We start from the raw sequence: 18,898 nt of genomic DNA, 5'->3' as shown, positions 1-18,898 counted from the left end.
AAGAGAGCACAGAAAGCCATTGTTAAAGCATGTGGAGAAACTATGGGACGAGGTGTCAGAAGCTGCAGCTTCCCTTTAGGTCCATGTGACCAGTGTGTGTATTTGTACACAGACACTTAAACTGTACATTTGCATATAAGGTATGCATAATAATGACAAATCTAAAAACATCCAAGTTAAACATACCTCTGTGTTGTTGTTGCACGTTCGAAGGAGCTCCTGTCAAAGAAAGAGGGATAATGTTTTAACAAACCAGACACATAGTAATTTTAAGACCTAACAATATCAATCACTGTTACAGTGTCAACTATAACATATATATATATGAGTGAATTGTTGAACAGAATAGTCCAAGAAATTAAAAAGAAATTCATAAAATTATAAAATAGCAATGATGTGTAAGGGTTATTGTGAATATGTGTGTGTTAATGTTGGTTCTCTTAACAAAATATCTTCATCTTGGTGCAGAAAGACTTCAATCATGAGCATGAAGTGAATTAAAACCATTATTGAAAACTGCACTATTAAATATTCTTCTCTGTAAACCCTCCTCCTGTTTCAACAGTTTCTCACACGCAGGTCATGTTACCTGTAACTTTTTGACTCGCTCATCATCGTTAGGCAGGCCAATCAGGTCGTCAATGTTCACCTCCTCTGGCATGTCACCTTCCTGATAAAACAAACCCGTACAGACTCTTAATTGTCATAAACATTATAATAAAGTATCATACTGGACAGGGGCGGATCTAGAAAAATATTCATGGGGTGGCAAGAGGGTGGCAGGAGAATTTCAGGGGTGGCATCCCCTGGCAGAAGTATATGCTGATTTAATCGCAGTCATATCAATCAATGTTAACTTGGAAAGCAACAATATTGATATTTTAACTCAATAACATTAGGTGACATTATTGTGGCACATCAGTAAAGCCTTAAATAGAAATATACAAGGTGGCAGACGTAATTTAATGAATGTTAACTGAACAATAACTGAATGAGTTTGTTTCACTCTTATAGACCAGCAGGGGTACCAAATCTATGCAGACTGCTGCAATAAGTACATTAATTAACTGTCTCATCGATGTGTGTCTGTATGAATATGATACTAACAATCATATCATTCCTATCAGCTGTGAATCACTGTTATGATTCACATATTCAGTGTTAGTATTAAATAAACTATATTTTTTGGAGGAGTTAATGATGAATGTTCCTAAAGATGCTTGCTCACCCTCCTTCAAATTTGAAAGACAAGTAATTACTATCATAAAGCAAAAGAATCAAAAGAACAGTTCAGCGCCCCGCAACTTCATTGCCAAAAGTTACAACCTTGACTTTACATCAAAGAACAAACATTAAAGAAGTGACCAACTGCATCAATTAGGGGGAAAAAACGTGTATTCAGCTAAAACATATACACATTGCTGCAGTTATTATCCAGTGGAAAGCCCTTACCTACTGGCCTAGTTTAATAAAAGTGGTTACTTTTTTTTGTCTGGGCAGTGAAGTTTTACACACCGTCTTATTTGACTTTCTCAGGACTTGAAACTGTGTTTTGGGGGCAGACCCCCACAAAGAAGAAAAATATATTTACACACATAAGGTCATCATAACAGTTTATTATTCTCATCGACTCATCCGTGAGCAGAGCATCAAGTTGGCATGCCTATTACAGCTGAATGTGGTGATTACCATCTTGATCAGCAAAGCGCCTCACAAACCTATTAAGATTTAAAGCTATGGTGCGTTTTGATTCAATGCTGAGTACAGCCAAACTTGACAGGCTCTTCTCTGTCATTGTAGACCGCAAACAGTGGCGGCTCCAGAGTATTTGTGTTGGGTAATCTATGGTAGGGCTAACCCATACAGTGGTGGGGCTCAAGTCAGTATTTGCAATGTAATTACATACACGCTCCCCTTGACAGTGAAACGCCACGCATGAGGTTTAGATTATTTCCCTGTCTCAATCCAAATTGAACTGTATGAAATAAAAAGGCACATTTGTCTTGTAGTAAATAAAAAGGGCGACCTGGAGCCAATCCTGAAATTTCCCCACAAGTGAAAGAGTTGACATGCTGAAAACCCAACCCCTGCAGGGGGGGTCTGGGAGGATTCTTCCCGAGGAGATTTTTTGAAATACTAACATAAAATACACATTCTGGTACTCTCTTGAGAAGAAAAATAAATAAATCTATTACTGCACGACATATTTTAAAAAATGAATGCCATTTAAGTTTTACTAAAAAAACTAGTTACCTTGTTCTGAAAGCTGAACCTGCTGCTCCTCACAGAGAGAAGAGGGAAGAGGCTGTGTGAATTACTTTACATTGTGGATAAGGGTGGATAGCCCCCATTGTTCTGTGTGTCTACTGTAAATGAAAGACAGCCCACACACCTATCAATCATCAAACCGTGGGGTCTTATTTCATTACGTGTTGATTTCTATCAACACGTAATGTTGTATCGATGTATATAGAGATGCATACCTGCCAACCCTACCGATTTGGGTGGTAGTCTACCGCTTTTGACATGTTTCTACCGCCTACCGACTTAGCTGGCTTTCCCTATCAATTTTCAATCTTCCCAAACTATAAGGCCCGTCCACACAGCGGCGTGCGTTGAAGCTTTTGCGCTTCTGCCCATTCACTTTGAATGGGGTGACGTCACGCTTCGCCGAACTGCATTGTGGGGAGCGTAGCTACGCGTTGCTCGCGTCAAAAGTTGAACCATGTTCAACTTTTGAAGCTTCGACGGAAGCATCAGCCAATCAAATCCCGTTTATGAAAATCTGCCAGTACAACTGCTAGCCAATCAAACCGCGTGTATGCTGCGAGTAGTGAATCACCCGGTGCCGTATGATCAGTCTCTGTTCATCTACCGGAATACAAACCGGATGAGCCAGGCATGGAGGGAGGTGGCAGAGATAGTGGGTGAAACTGGTAGGTTTTCGCCTGTTTGGGGACTTTATATCCAGTGTACCTCGTTTAAACATTGAATGGACAGCTAGCAGGCGTAGACAGTATATATAGCTAGCATGGAATGCTAGCATTTTGCTTTGTATGTCGGGGACGGGAGATTCATGTGATTGGTTGTTGGTCGTGTTGCTCGCGTTGACTCCCCAAGCTTGAGACACGCCCACCGCCAAGCGTCAACGCACGCTGCTGTGTGGACGCTCCGTAACAAATGAAAATGACACTCCATAGACACTGGACTCGACTACTGGCGGACACCGTTTGCAGCGTGTCTTTGATCGCATCACACCAACAGTCCTCTGTGTTTCTGGAAGAGAAACAACGTGCGGACCGGGGGTAACGCTGCGGGAAAGGCAGCGTTACCCCCGACGAGGCATTTGAGTCCTGCAGGATTTCCCCGTTAATATCAGTGTCTCGAAAACACATGTTGGCGACTGAAAGACATCCAGTGTTTGGTCTTTTCCTGAAGCATCCTTCACCTACAGTGTCTCAACTGAAAGAAGACCACAAACACACACAAAATATAGCCTAATACAATTTTGAGATTTGGGGATATTTATCTCCCATTCTTGCACTTTTTCTGACATTTTCAACACCAAAAATGTCGTTAATGTCTCTGTTTAGTGAACTACAGCAATCTGAAAGCCTGTACATTATTTATATCACACTTTATCAGTAAAAAAATGCAGGAAACGACTTTTTTAATGTATTATTTTCTGTTATATCGCGCAACACAAAGATATTTCGCTCTGTGCAAACCTTTGACTCTAATGTCATCAACATGAAACAAGAATAAGAACCTGGCTTTATCCAATGTTCACACAAGAGTTCTACATCCTGACACATCCTTCATCTACACTGTCTCAACTGAAAGAGGACCAGAAACACATTTAAAATATAATAAAATGTGGAGATTTTGGGATATTTATCTCCCATTCTTTTACTTTTCTGGCATTTTACAGAGCAGACATGTCGTTGATGTCACTGTTTACCAAACTACCACTTTTTCTGAAAAATGCATAAAATGATGCAATATATGTGAAATACATGGTTTATACATGTAATTACTGGGGTTCCATTTCTTCTAATTACCTAATTTGGGCGTGCACATTTGGGCGTGCACATTTGCCGCGCACAAACCTACCTCTTTTGGATTTGGAAAGGTTGGCATGCATGGAGATGTAATACATCAAAAGTATTCTCCGTCGGGACTTCCTGCAACAACACGATTGGCCAGAAGACATTATCAAAGATGTTCTATTGAGAAGACGATCACTACGTGACAAAAGTTTTCAAAACCGTTTCTAGTCTTCTGTATTTCCAGACAAGTGGCTACTGAAATCAATCTTATTAACTGCTGTCTGTGGAATTTACTCCGCGCGAGTTGGCGGACTTTATTTTGCTTACTTTAACATCATTTTTCATGGTGGGGCTAAGGTGGGGCTAAGCCATTTATTGGTATGGCTGTAGCCAGCGCAATATAGATAGAATATATATATATATCTATTAATATATGTATATATATACACAGTGCAATAAGCTTCTTAGTGCAATAATAAGCTACAGGGACGTTAATCTAACATCGGTAATATTAACTTTATTTAATACAACATTTACGGTACAAGATTTAATCATACAGCCCATGTAGTATAATATTTTACAAATGATGAATTGCAGCAAACATGTGCAATATATCCATTATTACAGCTCCGTGGGATGGCAGTGAGACGATATGGGTCCATTGTTATTGTGCATCCATGGGTAAAGATAAACGCTCGTGCTGAACCTGCTAAACACGTAACATGAACGTGCCGGGCGGCGCGGTGCCGTGGGTTAGATGCGCGTTCATAATGCAGAGGGATATAACTCTCAGAATAACGTTATTAGCACATTTTTACAACTTGAGGAACGAATGTTTTTAATAAGGGCTATACAAGTGTTCATACTGGGTGGTTTATAGTTTTAAAAAAATTATCCAACGATTTACAGACCATTCTTTCCCCATGTAAGTCAATGGGAAAAAGTGTTTCCGGGCCCAGCAACCGAAAGTAAGGCCCATTCCCAAACTGTCCCCTACACCCTACCCCTCCGTTTGCGCGTTCACGCGGAGGGTCCGCCATATTGAAGGCTGTTCCAAACCAACGAGTGTGGAGCATGCATGTATAATAAGAACTGGATACAGCGTGGGAGGCGGGGCCTCATTCATTCCTATGAGAGTTGCTCATTGGCGCATGATGGTAAAATGGCCTAACTTTTGAGAGAGCGAAACGTCAAAGATTACCCGGCATGCCTGAGAAGTACCCGTATGTGCGCTCATAGCGCATGCGCAACTTTAACCAATATGCTCGTTCACACATCAAGCACGTCAATTTGCGTACACGTAACAGCACCGCACGTTCATGACAGCATGGTAATGATTTGTTATTATGATGGATTTGATATTAACGAGGCGGCAGCTAGCAGCTAGCGGTTAGCTAGTAATTATGCTAATGTACACATCAATCGTTATGTACTTATATTACGCTGTGACAGGATCTAGTGATATCCAAGCAACAGAGCTTAATTTAGCATGAAAGAATGATTGCACTACATATATATATATAGTGCAATACGCTTCTTAGTGCAATAAGAATCTACAGGGATGTTAATCTAACGTCGGTAATATTAACTTTATTTAATACAACATTTACGGTACACAATTTAATCATACAGCCCATGTAGTATGATAATGAATTACAGCAAACATGTGCAATATATCCATTATTACAGCTCCGTGGGATGGCAGTAAGACGATATGGGTCCGTTCTTATTGTGCATCCATGGGTAAAGATAAACGCAACTCACATTGGTTTCTCAAACAGCATCTCTGTAAACTACGTGTATTCACTGAATTTCACTCTCTGCCTTTAACGGCTGGTTGTAGCTCCAATAGCTCCAGCCCCCACCCTCCCTGTGAGCACAGTGTGCTCTGATTGGTCGGGACCAGAGCCCTAGAGAGAAATATCTCTCTATGACTCTGGTCGGGACCCTAGACTGGTCGGGACCTATGGTCGGGACACGTAAAGGCCCAGATACACCGGCCAGTCACCTGAGAAGTCGCCGACACCGACTGTTGCATCGCCGGACTCTCCTGCGTATTTGCCGACTTCGCGCACTGGAACACACCGCAAATCCGAGCCGAGCACGTATGAACTGCGCATGCGTGAGTGGCAATAACTCTCCTTACCAGCAGGCGGCGGTAGTGTGTATTCATCATTCAAAAGAGGCAACAACCGGAAGACAGAGAAGAAGAACAGACTCCGTTATATAAACAAACAACGAATAGCGTTTTTCTTTCCATTTTCACTCTCGTCCATTGAAAACATGAACGAAAAGGAGCTCTATAAACCGATGAGGTGAAATAGCCATCCGTGTGTGTTCCATCTTCCATTTTAAATCATTTGTTTACCTCCCTCACTTCCGTTAACGCTTCTCATGCACTGATTCGCTAGCTGAACAGCCAATCAGTGTTATCACTTTGTCCGACTTCCGGTGGTGTTCCCGACGCGAAAAGGCGTCAGGTCGGCAGAAAAGACCCGACGGTGCGGCGCACACCACTCCGAATAGGGCGTGCCCACGCTCATGTTCGGCCCGACTCCCATTTACTGCCGATTTCGGGCCGGTGTATCTGGGCCTTAACATGAACGTGCCGGGCGGCGCGGTCCCGTGTGTTAGATACGCGCTTAATAAGGGCTATACAAGTGTTTATACTGGGTAGTTTATTTAGTTTAAAAACAATGATCCAACGATTTACAGACCAATCTTTCCCCATGTAAGTCAATGGGAAAAAGTGTTTCCGGGGCCTGGCAACCAAACGGAAGTGTAGTACCACCGTTTGGCCAGCACGAATATTTTCATCAGAGTCCGGCGCACTTTCTGGGGGCTTGGTGTGGAGCGGTGTGGAGGGGGAGTGGGCTATCAAGCCCTCAAACAGCGAGTCTGCAGCGGTGCTGACTTGAGACCGGTCTCTACCTGACCGGAGTCACGCTGTGTGTGTCCGTTACAAGCAGTTCCAGCAAACATCCACTGATAAACTGCTATGTCAACAACCTCATGATAACCTCATATGTTTTTAACTTAGAATCATACCTGTGTTTAGTCTAGAACAAGGTAAATGTGTGTATTTTATTATAAAGTTGTGTATATTTACAGACTGTTGCAAAAACTAAGAAGCTTATAAACATCAGGTTTAAAACTAAAAGAGATTTAAAAAAAGTAACACAATTAAAGATGTTTGGACTTTTATTTGAGTTATTAATTTACATTTTTTGTCAAAGAGATGCTGATTTGAAACCGGTGTTACATACAGTTACGGCATTTCCTGTTTCTGCCGGAGAGAGGAGAGGCCGTCCCAAAGCTTGCTGCTGTATTTACTCCCTCCACCTGACAGGAGGGAGCCTCGTTGAGCTGCGAGTGTGGCTACAGACGGAGTTCACTCCGTCACGGAGGGGTAGGGTCGAGGGAGTGGTTTGGGATTGGGCCGAAGTGTAGTACCGCCGTTTGGCCACAACGAATATTCTACTCAGAGTCCGGCGCACTTCCTGGGGGCTTGGCTGCAAGCTCCAGAGCTAGCTGAAGCTATCAAGCTAAGCTAACATGCTCCCCATCTGCACACTGCCGTGGCATTTTACGTTTCTAAGGTAAGCGGACATGAAACTATTCAGCAAAACTATAAATAATAATCTAAGTTATTGAGTTTTTAGCATAACACTTCAGAATCTTAAAATCCCTTAAAGAGCATCTTGCAGGGTTTTTTTTCCTCTACATTTATGCTTAAACTTGCTTGAAAATTACAATTAAAAAAGTGAATGTAGGATTTGATATGTTTTACGAGACATAAGGGCAGGAATTCAGAGGGAAAGGAGCAATTTTGAGCTCTGCTCTTAAAAACGGCTTTTTTTTAAGGTCATACGTCAAACACGTCATATTACATCACAGAGGGTAAACATCTCCGCTCTCTGACCGCGGGTATAGTTAGTAGTTGTGTTGAGTTGAGCGGTTGTGTTTTAGTGAGCTGGTAGTTTTCGGTAGTTTTACATTGTATTTCACCATTTGTAATCATGGTGCGGTATTGTGTTTGTGCAGGTTGCAGGAAGCCCTCTGTATCGCGAATGTCAACGAGTTTGTTTACAAAATTGCGGCGCAACTTGGTGGGCAGTACCCTGGAAAGAAATCTCTGCGTGAGAAATACAAGGTGTGGCGTGTGCGTGTGAATGGAGTGAAATGCGTGAGACTTGAGAGCTCTGATGATAGCTAACTTCACAATGTTGTGATGTGACGTTAGCTAACATTCTGCAGCTAACGCCGGTCACTCACCGAAATAGCTGCCCAGTTCTCCACTGGTTCTCCTCACACCACAGCTCAATTTCTCTCCGATGGCCGTTATTTCTTCTAATCCTTGGATGCTCCGGGTCTGTTGGACGCCTAGCAGGCTCATAATTATACGGTTGTGGTCCGTCAAGTGCATTAGAATATTCATGTTCAACTTCTTCTGTGTCTTCTGTCGAAACTAGCATTGGGGTCCATGTTTATTAATACGTTACACCGGCCGCTCTCCTCCTTGTTTCCCCCATGTTACGTCACACGCGAGAGGTCACGTGCCGAGGCTTTTTTATGCGGAAGTGCAAATGTCTTACAAAAACGACGCCAGATGTCACCTTAGTGTATATTTCTGTATATTTTTGGGAAAATCTAGTGTATTCATCATTTTCCTACACATTTATTCACAGGTGTCTCTAACCTGGAAGTTGCTCTTTAACGTTTGTATGCAATTGTGCTAAATTCAACACTGGAATCAAGCAAATATTAATATATTTATATGATATTAGTTATTTATATTTTGATATCACTTAATTATACGTTTAATACATTTATGTCAAGCTAAGGTACATGTGATGGTAGCTAGTTAGTGCTCTTACCTGTGAAGCCTCCTCCAAACAGCATAATAACCAGACTGTATCATTAAAACTAAGTACCAGTTCTAGATCCTTGACTTTAGACAAACTATTGAAAAGACAACATGTATTTAAAGACCAATCTTTATTTGAATGTACCTCTTAACCTGATATATTAGTTATACAGTAATAGTATTGACAATCTAAAAAAACTGAGCAACTCAACAGTCAACTTTATGTTTCTTATTGTCTAAAGAATTCATTATTTTCATTTTTTCCCCCTCTCGTATTCAGTGTGGACGGATTGAGACAGCGTGGTGCCCAGAAAGCTGCAGAGACTTCAGGAAGAAACCTCCGTGTGATGGACGTCCTGTCTGTTGGTTTGGAGAGGACTGAGGGTCTTTCCTCTGCGAGGAGGACCAGGCCTGCTGGAGGAGCCCATGCTGGGCAAAGCTGATACCAACTGCACAGGCCTAGTCTGTCACTTTATTTGACTAAATGTGTTTACTTATACATTTAATAGGTTTACACCTTCTGTCCATATGTGCTTTTTATTTAAAACATGTTTGATTAACTTTTGGTTCACATTTCAATCAATTGTATTTGTATTTGCACTCCTTTTGTCCATTATTCTTTCTGAAAATGTTAGATTACACATTCACATCTGACTGAAGATTGGCCCCATTTATTTGTGACATTGCAAACTCTGCGGTACAAGGCACAAGTGATGTGAAGCTCATAAGGCGAGGCAAATATAAATAATCAGCGGATGGAGTGTAGATGTGGAAATACAGTAGGTGCATTCGATCAGCTGACTGTTTTTACAATAAAAGTAGTTTCTTAGTGTACTGGTCTTAAAATCTCATAGCATCAGCTTTTAATGTTACTCTTGGATGTTCTTCTTGACCCTCAGAGAAGGAGAAAATGTTGTGTCTTTCAGGCATGTCCTTTCCGAACAAAAATTACAAGAAAAAAAAAATACATATTATTCCAGAACAAGTGTGTTATTTATGAAAGCGGTGTGTTTGTGTGTTTAGGGGCTGTAGAAGATATAATTATTTTGTAATTGTAATGTTTTTTTTTTTATTTCAACAGTGAGCTACAAAAACAATCAGATTATGAATGAACAGTATGAAGTTCATCAACATTGAAATGTATGTTATTATCAAAATAATATTTAACTGTTATCAAAATGTAGTGCAACTGTAGAAGATTGCTCTGTTGTCTCACTGAAAGAATAACTTTTACCACGTTTTTTACAGACAATATTGAGAGATAAATAGTAGCAGTTCTCACTATGTGTTAAATATCTTTGCCTTCAATACATTAAATTTGAAAGCTGACAAAATCATATTGCTTGTTAACATCTAAATGTAACTTTTTGCAATCTAAAAAACCCTCAACTTAACTGATGTGTAGGTGATCTACAGTAGTATTGTTTAATGGAATGTATATCAGTGTATTAAAGTCAATACTTCATTTATTTAAACCAATATCTTTCTTCATTCTTTGTACAGTATGAAAAAAAGAGTCTTTGTACCTGAGCTGCTCTGAGGAGTCCAGTTCTGTCTCTCACTCTCTGGTCCAGCCTGTCTGCATCCCCTGGACACCTTAAACAAACAGATATATATAGTACCATGTGTACAAACAATATAACTGATTATCTTCTGTTGAACATGTTGGATTGTGTTTTGTCCGAGTCAGGGTCCTTTTTATTTTACTATAACTTTGGAATTTGTGTTACCGATGCTTACTGTTTATTTGAAACCCATTTGGTAATGCAATTAATAAAAACAACAAGGTTTGGGTTCGTTCTTCAGATGACTGTGACGTTAACGTGTAAGCTCAATCATGAACTCCAGCCAACCAACCATATTGTAATATCTAAGTAATCATCTTGAAATATGACATTAATAATTGTAATATACACACATCTTATTGTGAGGTTGATTTCACAGACACTACTTCGACATTAGCTTGTCTACATACTTGAGCATAGCCAATTTAAATTAACCTTAGCGATGCATACAGTTCCAACCTACATAATAAAAATATTTCTCTAAGTTACAAGGATGACCTTATTTTATCAACCTCAAACAGAAGCCGTTTGTTCTACAGTATTATCTCACTTAACGCTTAACACTTGTCTATTTCGTTTTAACCTTTATATATACAGTCTATGATTTTAACTTGGAGGCTACGATTAGCATCGTTAGCACCGATGTAGCTACCACTAGCTTACACGCTAACCCAAGCCTTAACATTCATTACATAGCTGATTAAAATCATTAACACATAAATAAAGTACTCGAATTTCACTTACCGCAACACCGCATTCATGCACCGTCTTTTTTAACCGCAGAGCGAGTCACAATAGTCCGATATATAAGCATGAAGAACAAACAACCACGGCCGGATTCAAGTTGTGTTTCCTGGATGAACTGACCAGGCAGAGTCCCTGTAGCTAGCTTCACGGAGCAGGTAGCAGAGAGACAAGAAGCTAGCAGCAGCAGTCACTTCACAGAGCCGTCACTCGATGTGACCACGCCCTAATTTATGCAAAAACGTTAAGACCTAACATAAATAAAAGGGTCGTGTTAGAAAACAATTCACTCACAGATCCATAATCATGAAGGTGGAATCTAACTATATCTATAATAAAATGTATGGAGCCAGGGGTAGAAACATGTTTTTTTCTACTGTAAAATTGGGCATTTTAACATGGGGGTCTATGGAAATTGCTCCTTTCTGCAGCCATCGCATATCGGCCAATATATGAACTGCAGTGTGTAGCACTTCCGTATTGGCGTCCCGGCTATAGAGAGGCGAAGTCCCTCCCCTTCCGGGAGCCTCTATGGGACCCCGGAAGCGGAAAATTATACATTGAAGTCAATGGAGAGAGAAAAGTTATCTTTTGATCCCGTTTGAATTGTGCCACGAATGACACATATGATGTTTGTCAATCTTAAACAATCATTTCCATGCAAAAAAAAGTCACAATTTGTCGTAAAAATGCTGAAATATAAGACTATGAATAATACGCAACTAGAAAGACTACAAATCCCAAATGCATTCTGGGTCGCGTAAGTGATGTCATAGGCGATAATGCTCCAAGACTGGTTGTGACTCGCAAAGCAAAGAGGAAGAAGAAGACTGATTTATTCCCTCCAATAAATATAAGAGATTGCTCCAATAAATTCACTTTTACAAGATGCCTGTGTGCTTTGTACGAGGTTGTAATCACAAAAGAGATCATACCACTTGCTCGTTCTATCGCTTCCCGTCTGATGAAAGGACCAGGAGTCGTCGGACCAAACATATCAGGTAATATACATGTTTTGCATGGAACATAGTCAAGTTAGCTACCTAGCTAGTAGCGAGCATGTTAGTTAGCATTATATTACATTACTTAGCCTTGTCATTTGTATTAGCCTTAACATTAAGTAAACCAAAATGTTAAACAGTAAGAGTAGTCATGATCGTAAGTATTTTGTGAAACATTTGAAGAGTAGCCTATCGCCCCCTCCACCAGGTGCTAAGGGGGCGGGAGGTAGGCTAACGCCACATTAGTATCAGCTATCTTTTCTACTTAATGCTATCTGCACAAATGGTTAACATTGACCATTAAAAGATCAGGAAGTTCAGGGAGAGTCGAAGGAAGGAAGGCAGGCAGCTTTGCATGACATTCTTCTGGACGTGTTTCATTGTGATGATAGTGAGAGTGAGTCAATCTGTTTGTTGGAAAGACAGTAGTTGAGTGATTACTGAGAGAAAATTATTAAAAGAGATAATTATTCAGTGTTGTTACTTTAAAGTGTTGTTACTGACCTTTTTCTCTTTTATTTTCTTTACCTCACCTGTAACTGCTGAGACCCTGAGGAACATGCACACTGGTCTGACCTGCTCTGGCAACCTGATTTCCACTGTACGTAATAGTATTTGGTTATGGTATATTATTTATATACATCAAAGGCACAATGCACCCCTCAGAGACACACATGTATTGAGTGGGATATTTTGCATTGGTCATGTGAAATCATCTTTACATACTAGAAAACTGTAGGAGCGGCAACTTGTTTTGAAATTGAATTTTTAATATCCGATAATAAAGTTGATCTGTTTTCTTTATTCTTCTTTCTTCCCAGCTCCATCCATCACCATTCTCTGTTCCTGCAGGTCCTGCTTGCTAATCAATATTCATATTTTTTTACACAATTACAAATAAAGTCAATGTATTGTATGACATGAAGTTGTGCTTCATTCTGAGTCAATAATAAATTCATTCTGCCTTCAGCTGCAAAATTATTGTGGACTGCACCGACATCCATGTAGCTGCCCCCCAGTAAGATGAACCAAGCAAAGTTGACATACTCAACATACAGCTGTACTCTTAAGTTTACATGAAGAATTTGTGAAATATTGGTAATAACAGGTTTAAATGATTATTAGTAATTAATTATATAATTTTCTCATCGTAGATGAGCAGACAGGGAGCAGATGAGAAAAGCAGAATATGCAGCTGCCATTTTCCACATGGAAAAGAGAAAGGGCCAAGTGTATTTGAGTGGACAAAAGAGAAATCCCAAATACGAAAAAAAAATTATACAATTTACAGATATGTATACAAATAAATATATATCCTATATACACCATGTATAATGATGGTGTATGATGTAGAAGGAAGTGTGGTAGATAACAAGTAAATATAGAGTTACATACAGATCCATGTTACAGCAAAAGATGGAATAACTAAGAAGCACGCAGTATAATAATAATTACACGCAACAATTAAATAACTGCTCAGCATCTCCACCAAAATCCCAATCTGCTGTGTCCTGTTTTCCTCCCCTCTGCATAACACCCCATCACACATACGAAACACAACGCAGAGTCCGAGGGTGTTAAGAGTATGTTTATTGAAATGTCCTCCTCTCTACTGGCCAACACAGGGAGCATATGCTGGGTGTAGAATTGTTCCAGGAGGAGGAGATTTCCATGCCATGCAGGGTCTTTGGGGATGGGGATGATGATCCCCTCCTTCGTGGTCCACAGTAGCAGAGACTCCGGTCTGTGATGTGCAGCTGTTATATAATATACAATACATTTTTTTGAAAAACATTTGATCAAAAAATAAGGATTTGGTCAGGATCTAGAGTCAGTGTGTAGTTTATTAATTAATCAATGCTCTCTACATTAGGAAAACACATACCAGTGTACCAGAGGGAGTCACACACAGCTGTACCTAGATAACCAAACAAATTGACAACAGGAATGCAAACTCATCAGGTATGAAAAAGGTGACAAGGATCCGAGCCCCCTGACCCCACAGAATATCGGCTTTAAAATGAGGAATAACAGAGGATTTTAGCAGTCAGAACAACTAAAGCAGCAGTGTTAATATTAACAGAAACGCCATAGAGTCACATCTAATAGAAATATATAAAAAGCATTTATTTTAATTGTGTAGCAGTCAGTTTATAATTTTGGCAGCACTGTTGAGCATTTTGAAAATGTATTTTCATGCCTCTGTGCAAGGCTTAGTCTTTCTATCTTTATAGCCACTGGTGTAAAGTAACTAAGTTCATAAACTCAACAAGTACTATACTTGGGCACAATTTTGAGATACTTGTACTTTACTTAAGTATTTCAATGTTTTGCTACTTTGTACTTCTACTCCACTACAGTTCAGAGGTAAATGGTGTACTTTTACTCCACTACATGTATGTAATACCTTTAGTTACTTTACAGATGTGGATGAATGATGTGAAATATAATCAAGTGTTAAATCAGACTTTAGTTCCACCTGGAGTAAATCCAAAAGCTACCCTGCCTGCAGTATACAAAGTCACTCAAACTAGCTGCACCTTTAACAGCTTTGATAACACTTTAATGATCAGTCATTATAAAACATATCATATTATTCTGAAATGGACCAATCTGCAAAATGACTACTTTTACTGTCGCTACTTTCACTATATTTTGATAATAATACTTTTCTACTTTTACTTGAGGAACATTTGGAATGCAGGACTTTTACTGTAACAGAGTATTCCTACACTCTGGTACTTCTACTTTTACTCAAGTACAAGAACTGAGTACTTCTACTTTTAATCAATTACAAGATATATACTTATACCACCGCTGTTTATAGCCTATGAAAAAAACGATTAGAAAACGAAGGCTAAAGCTAACGTTAACAGATAGTGACAATGTATGCTAGTTGGCTAGCTCAACGATAATATTGGAGAGACAGCAAGCGCATTTCGTGGCATCTGCGGGCAGTGGCAAGTACTTCCGGCATCTGCCACGGAGGCCGCTACTCCGTGGTATCTGTGGCAAGTATATGCCACAGATGTGGTATCTGTGGCAAGTATATGCCACAGATGCCACAACTTGCCGTGGCAAGTATATGCCACAACCATGCCACAACTTGCCGTGGCAAGTATATGCCACAACTTATATATGCCACAACTTGCCGTGGCAAGTAAATGCCACAAGTTAAGAGTTAAGAGAAGGTTTACGGTAGCTGCCACTCGCCTTCCGTGGCAAATGCTGATATTTAAACTCGTATTTATCGTGTAAAATGTCGCTGGACTATCACAGGACTGATGTGCGATCTCTATTTTTCAAAAAGATAATAAATTATCATTTATATTCAATTTTACTTGGAATAGCCTACTTGGTTTGCTAAAATAAACAAACGTGCTATATCTATGATAGTAGGCTAAACATAGGCCTATATTGTAATAAAAAAAGAAATATTGGCAAGTGAGCGTTGCAACGCAAGCCCTTGGCAATTGTCGCTTCTTGAGGGGAGTTTCCACTGCTTGCTACGATAACCAGTGCTTGAATTGGGCCGGTACTCACCGGTACGCAGTACCGGCACTTCTGATTTTTACCCATGTGGTACCGGCACTTCTTACTGAGTACCGGCAAGGTGCCGGTACTCAGTAAAATGCCGGTACTCAGCCGGCGGCAATATACGTATATATTGTAAACGCAACGCAGCGCAAATGTGGGTCTGACTCTGCCTCACAGAGGGTGACTGGCTGTCTACATGACGTGGCCTGCCGACATTGCCACTTTCATACAGATCATACTAATGCCCTCGATTGGTCTCTGTGTGTCATTCAAGCTCGGGAGGGTGTGTGTTGGTGTATGTCTGGCGCGAGCGAGCGAGAAAGCGCGCGCACCGGTTACGTGTATTGTTGTTAGCATGATGCTAGCTAGCTGCGCTAACGGATATAAGGAGCTACAGCTCTGGTGAGGTAAATTAATCTCTGAGTCTTTAGATAGTTAACTTAGTTTAAGTTATCTCAGTGGGTCTCAAACGGTTCGGTCACCATTTATGTAAACACATATTTCCATTTGAGGGGGTAGTGATTAGTAAAATATGCATGAATAATACAAACAAAATGTTAACTAGGTGAAAAAAGGTAAGATAAACTTGTTGAGAGCTAAAACTAGTCTTTGCTGTTGCCTCAAAGAGGAGCAGGGGGAGAGGAGGGAGACAGGAGAGGCCGATTCAGGAGCCCAGACACACTCACAACTATAAATGAACCAAAAACAAATAAATAAACAAGTTTCAATGTTTTTTCATATTGGATATTGTATGTTATTGGTTATGGCCATGTACTTATGATTTTATGATTATTTGAATGTATACATTTTTGTTTCATATGGGTGTAGTCTCTTTATTTCCCCCTCAAAATGCACCAGATTGATGCATTTAAGTCCAACATTTAAAAAAAAATCTTACCGGGGGAGCATGCCCCCGGACCCCCTATAGGATTTGAGGCCCGGCCCCACTGTTCCCAAATAGATTTGCAATTTTTTTTAAATAGTAACCCATCTCCATATGTTTCTTTTTGGGTAGTAGATTTAAACTAGAGGGCTATCACTTTGTGCAGCGACACTATTGGCAAATAAATCCAGCAAAATGGCACAAAAAACTGGTTGTGGCCTCAGGGACGAGGAGTCATTTAACCAGCCAGTAGGAGTCAAGCTTTACTTTCTTTTATATCCATAAAGAAAAAGTAAATCTGTTTACAGTTGTTTCCTTATGGATGTTGAGAGGTATCCATATATCTCTTCATTTTGCTCTCAAATTGCACCAGATTGATGCATCTAACTTCAATATTAGCACTTTACCACTGCACCCCCTCTAATCTCAGATGCACCCTGAGTCATTTTGTTTAAGTACAGTGAGCCTTTCTAAAATATACAGTAAAGAGACAAACCCACCAGCATTATAGGATATACTATGACTTTGTGCCAAATACTTGTTGCTGATTTAGAGTACTGGCACCTTTTTTATTCCAATTCAAGCACTGACGATAACCAGGTGTATTGTTACTAGTAAAGACAAATAATAAAAAAATAAATATCTGTATTGACACAGCAACGTGTACAATGGTGTTATTAGACTTGGCTACAGACTTAGGGCAGCTGTAACTGATTGCATTTGCCACTGCTAGTGAGATGCTAAGATTTATATTTTATAAATGAGGCAAAGGACAGTTATATTTGATTGTACACATGTATAAATGTGTTATTTTAAATCCAGGCATATGTACTTAATTTGTATTATTTTCGTTGTTAATAAACAGATTAATGTCATTGTATCTGTTTTGTTATTTAATATTTTAATTCTGGTTGAACATTTTTATTTAAATGCTTAAGATTATTCTTATTAGATATTGATATCAGTGAATCTAAACAAACCATGTTATTCCGTTAAGACAATCATGACAGTATATTAAAAATCGAGACACAATGCATGCTTTTTTATCCACCCTTTTATTGCGTTTTGAAACTGGCGAACAATTTATATTGTTCGAGTTCTTGACAGAACGCTGAGTCATGCTCATCCGTCTCCCCTTGCCAGCTTTTCAGTGCTTGTAGGCTTTGCGCTTGGTTGTCCTTATCCTTATAGCACAAGTAGGCTATTTCTAAATCAAAAGTACAGTAGGCTACTTGAGTATACAAGTTAGCCTATTTCCCACCTCTGGTCAACAATGTTAGATCGCGTGGCAGCTACCATAAACCTTCTCTTAACTTGTGGCATTTACTTGCCACGGCAAGTTGTGGCATATACTTGCCACGGCAAGTTGTGGCATGGTTGTGGCATATAGTTGCCACGGCAAGTTGTGGCATATACTTGCCACAGATACCACATCTGTGGCATATACTTGCCACAGATACCACGGAGTAGCGGCCTCTGTGGCAGATGCCGGAAGTACTTGCCACTGCCTGCAGATGCCACGAAATGAGCCAGGCCCTACTGTAATATTGCGACGGGAAAAAAAAACTTTTCAGTGCACATCATGCTCTGCCGCTCCGACAGGGAGCTCTACTGTGAACACCTGAACGGCCCGTTCTAACAGCTGTTCACCAGCGGTCCAGTCTATGCCACAGTGACTCCGGACGCACAGTTAATATTAACGAACGCACCGTAGGTAATGTAGCTGCTGAAGCTAGACCATCATCGCCGAGCAGCAGAGGCTTATTATACATCATGAGCAGAGCCGACAGGCAGGAAGACTCGAGCACACAGCTCGCGCTTCATTAGAATATATAAAAAAAAGCTCGCGGCCGCACATTAATCCGGGTCCCAGACCCCCTCCCATACCCCAAAAATATTTTTATTGCAGATCTACAGGAATCACAAAAACGACCTATTTTGGATTCAAAACGGAGAATTTCGCCGAAAGGTGACAAGTTTGCATCCCTGGACAAGATAACCAAAATCCTTGAATCTACACACAGCAAATAAACTCAAATGACACAACGAGATGTAAAAAGGAGATCACACATATAGTCGATATAGAACTGGCCGCTTCAATCTGAAGAGCAACTAAAACAAAACACGGGAGTGTATCTTGTTCTTGTGAACACTAATGTTATCCACAGCATACACAGACACCACAAAGTTCTTAAGGAGAAAACTAGTTGCTAAAACAAAACACGTTAGTGTACCTTGTTAGCTAGCTGACA

General features: G+C 40.1%; 1 protein-coding gene and 1 long non-coding RNA gene across 2 annotated transcripts in view; one reads left to right on the top strand and one right to left on the bottom strand.

Annotated features, from left to right (window-relative positions):
- The window catches only part of ppp1r14aa (protein phosphatase 1, regulatory (inhibitor) subunit 14Aa), a 60,874-nt gene that overhangs the window by 18,402 nt on the left and 23,574 nt on the right, over window positions 1–18,898 (bottom strand). The window contains exons 2-3 of the mRNA XM_079647909.1: window positions 590–670; window positions 187–219 (exon numbers count right to left, since the gene is read on the bottom strand). Of these exons, the coding sequence (XP_079504035.1) occupies window positions 187–219; window positions 590–670 (114 nt within the window). The remainder of the gene's footprint in view (window positions 1–186; window positions 220–589; window positions 671–18,898) is intronic.
- On the top strand, window positions 11,580–13,147 carry LOC307017941. The gene is made up of 2 exons (XR_013802302.1): window positions 11,580–12,827; window positions 13,048–13,147. It is a non-coding gene; the product is annotated as an uncharacterized lncRNA (long non-coding RNA).

This window comes from Notothenia rossii, assembly GCF_949606895.1.
Source record: "Notothenia rossii genome assembly, chromosome: 9".
Classification (NCBI taxonomy): domain Eukaryota; kingdom Metazoa; phylum Chordata; class Actinopteri; order Perciformes; family Nototheniidae; genus Notothenia; species Notothenia rossii.
The sequence above is the reverse complement of the archived record's forward strand: the minus strand, read 5'-3'. Positions and strand labels throughout refer to the sequence as shown.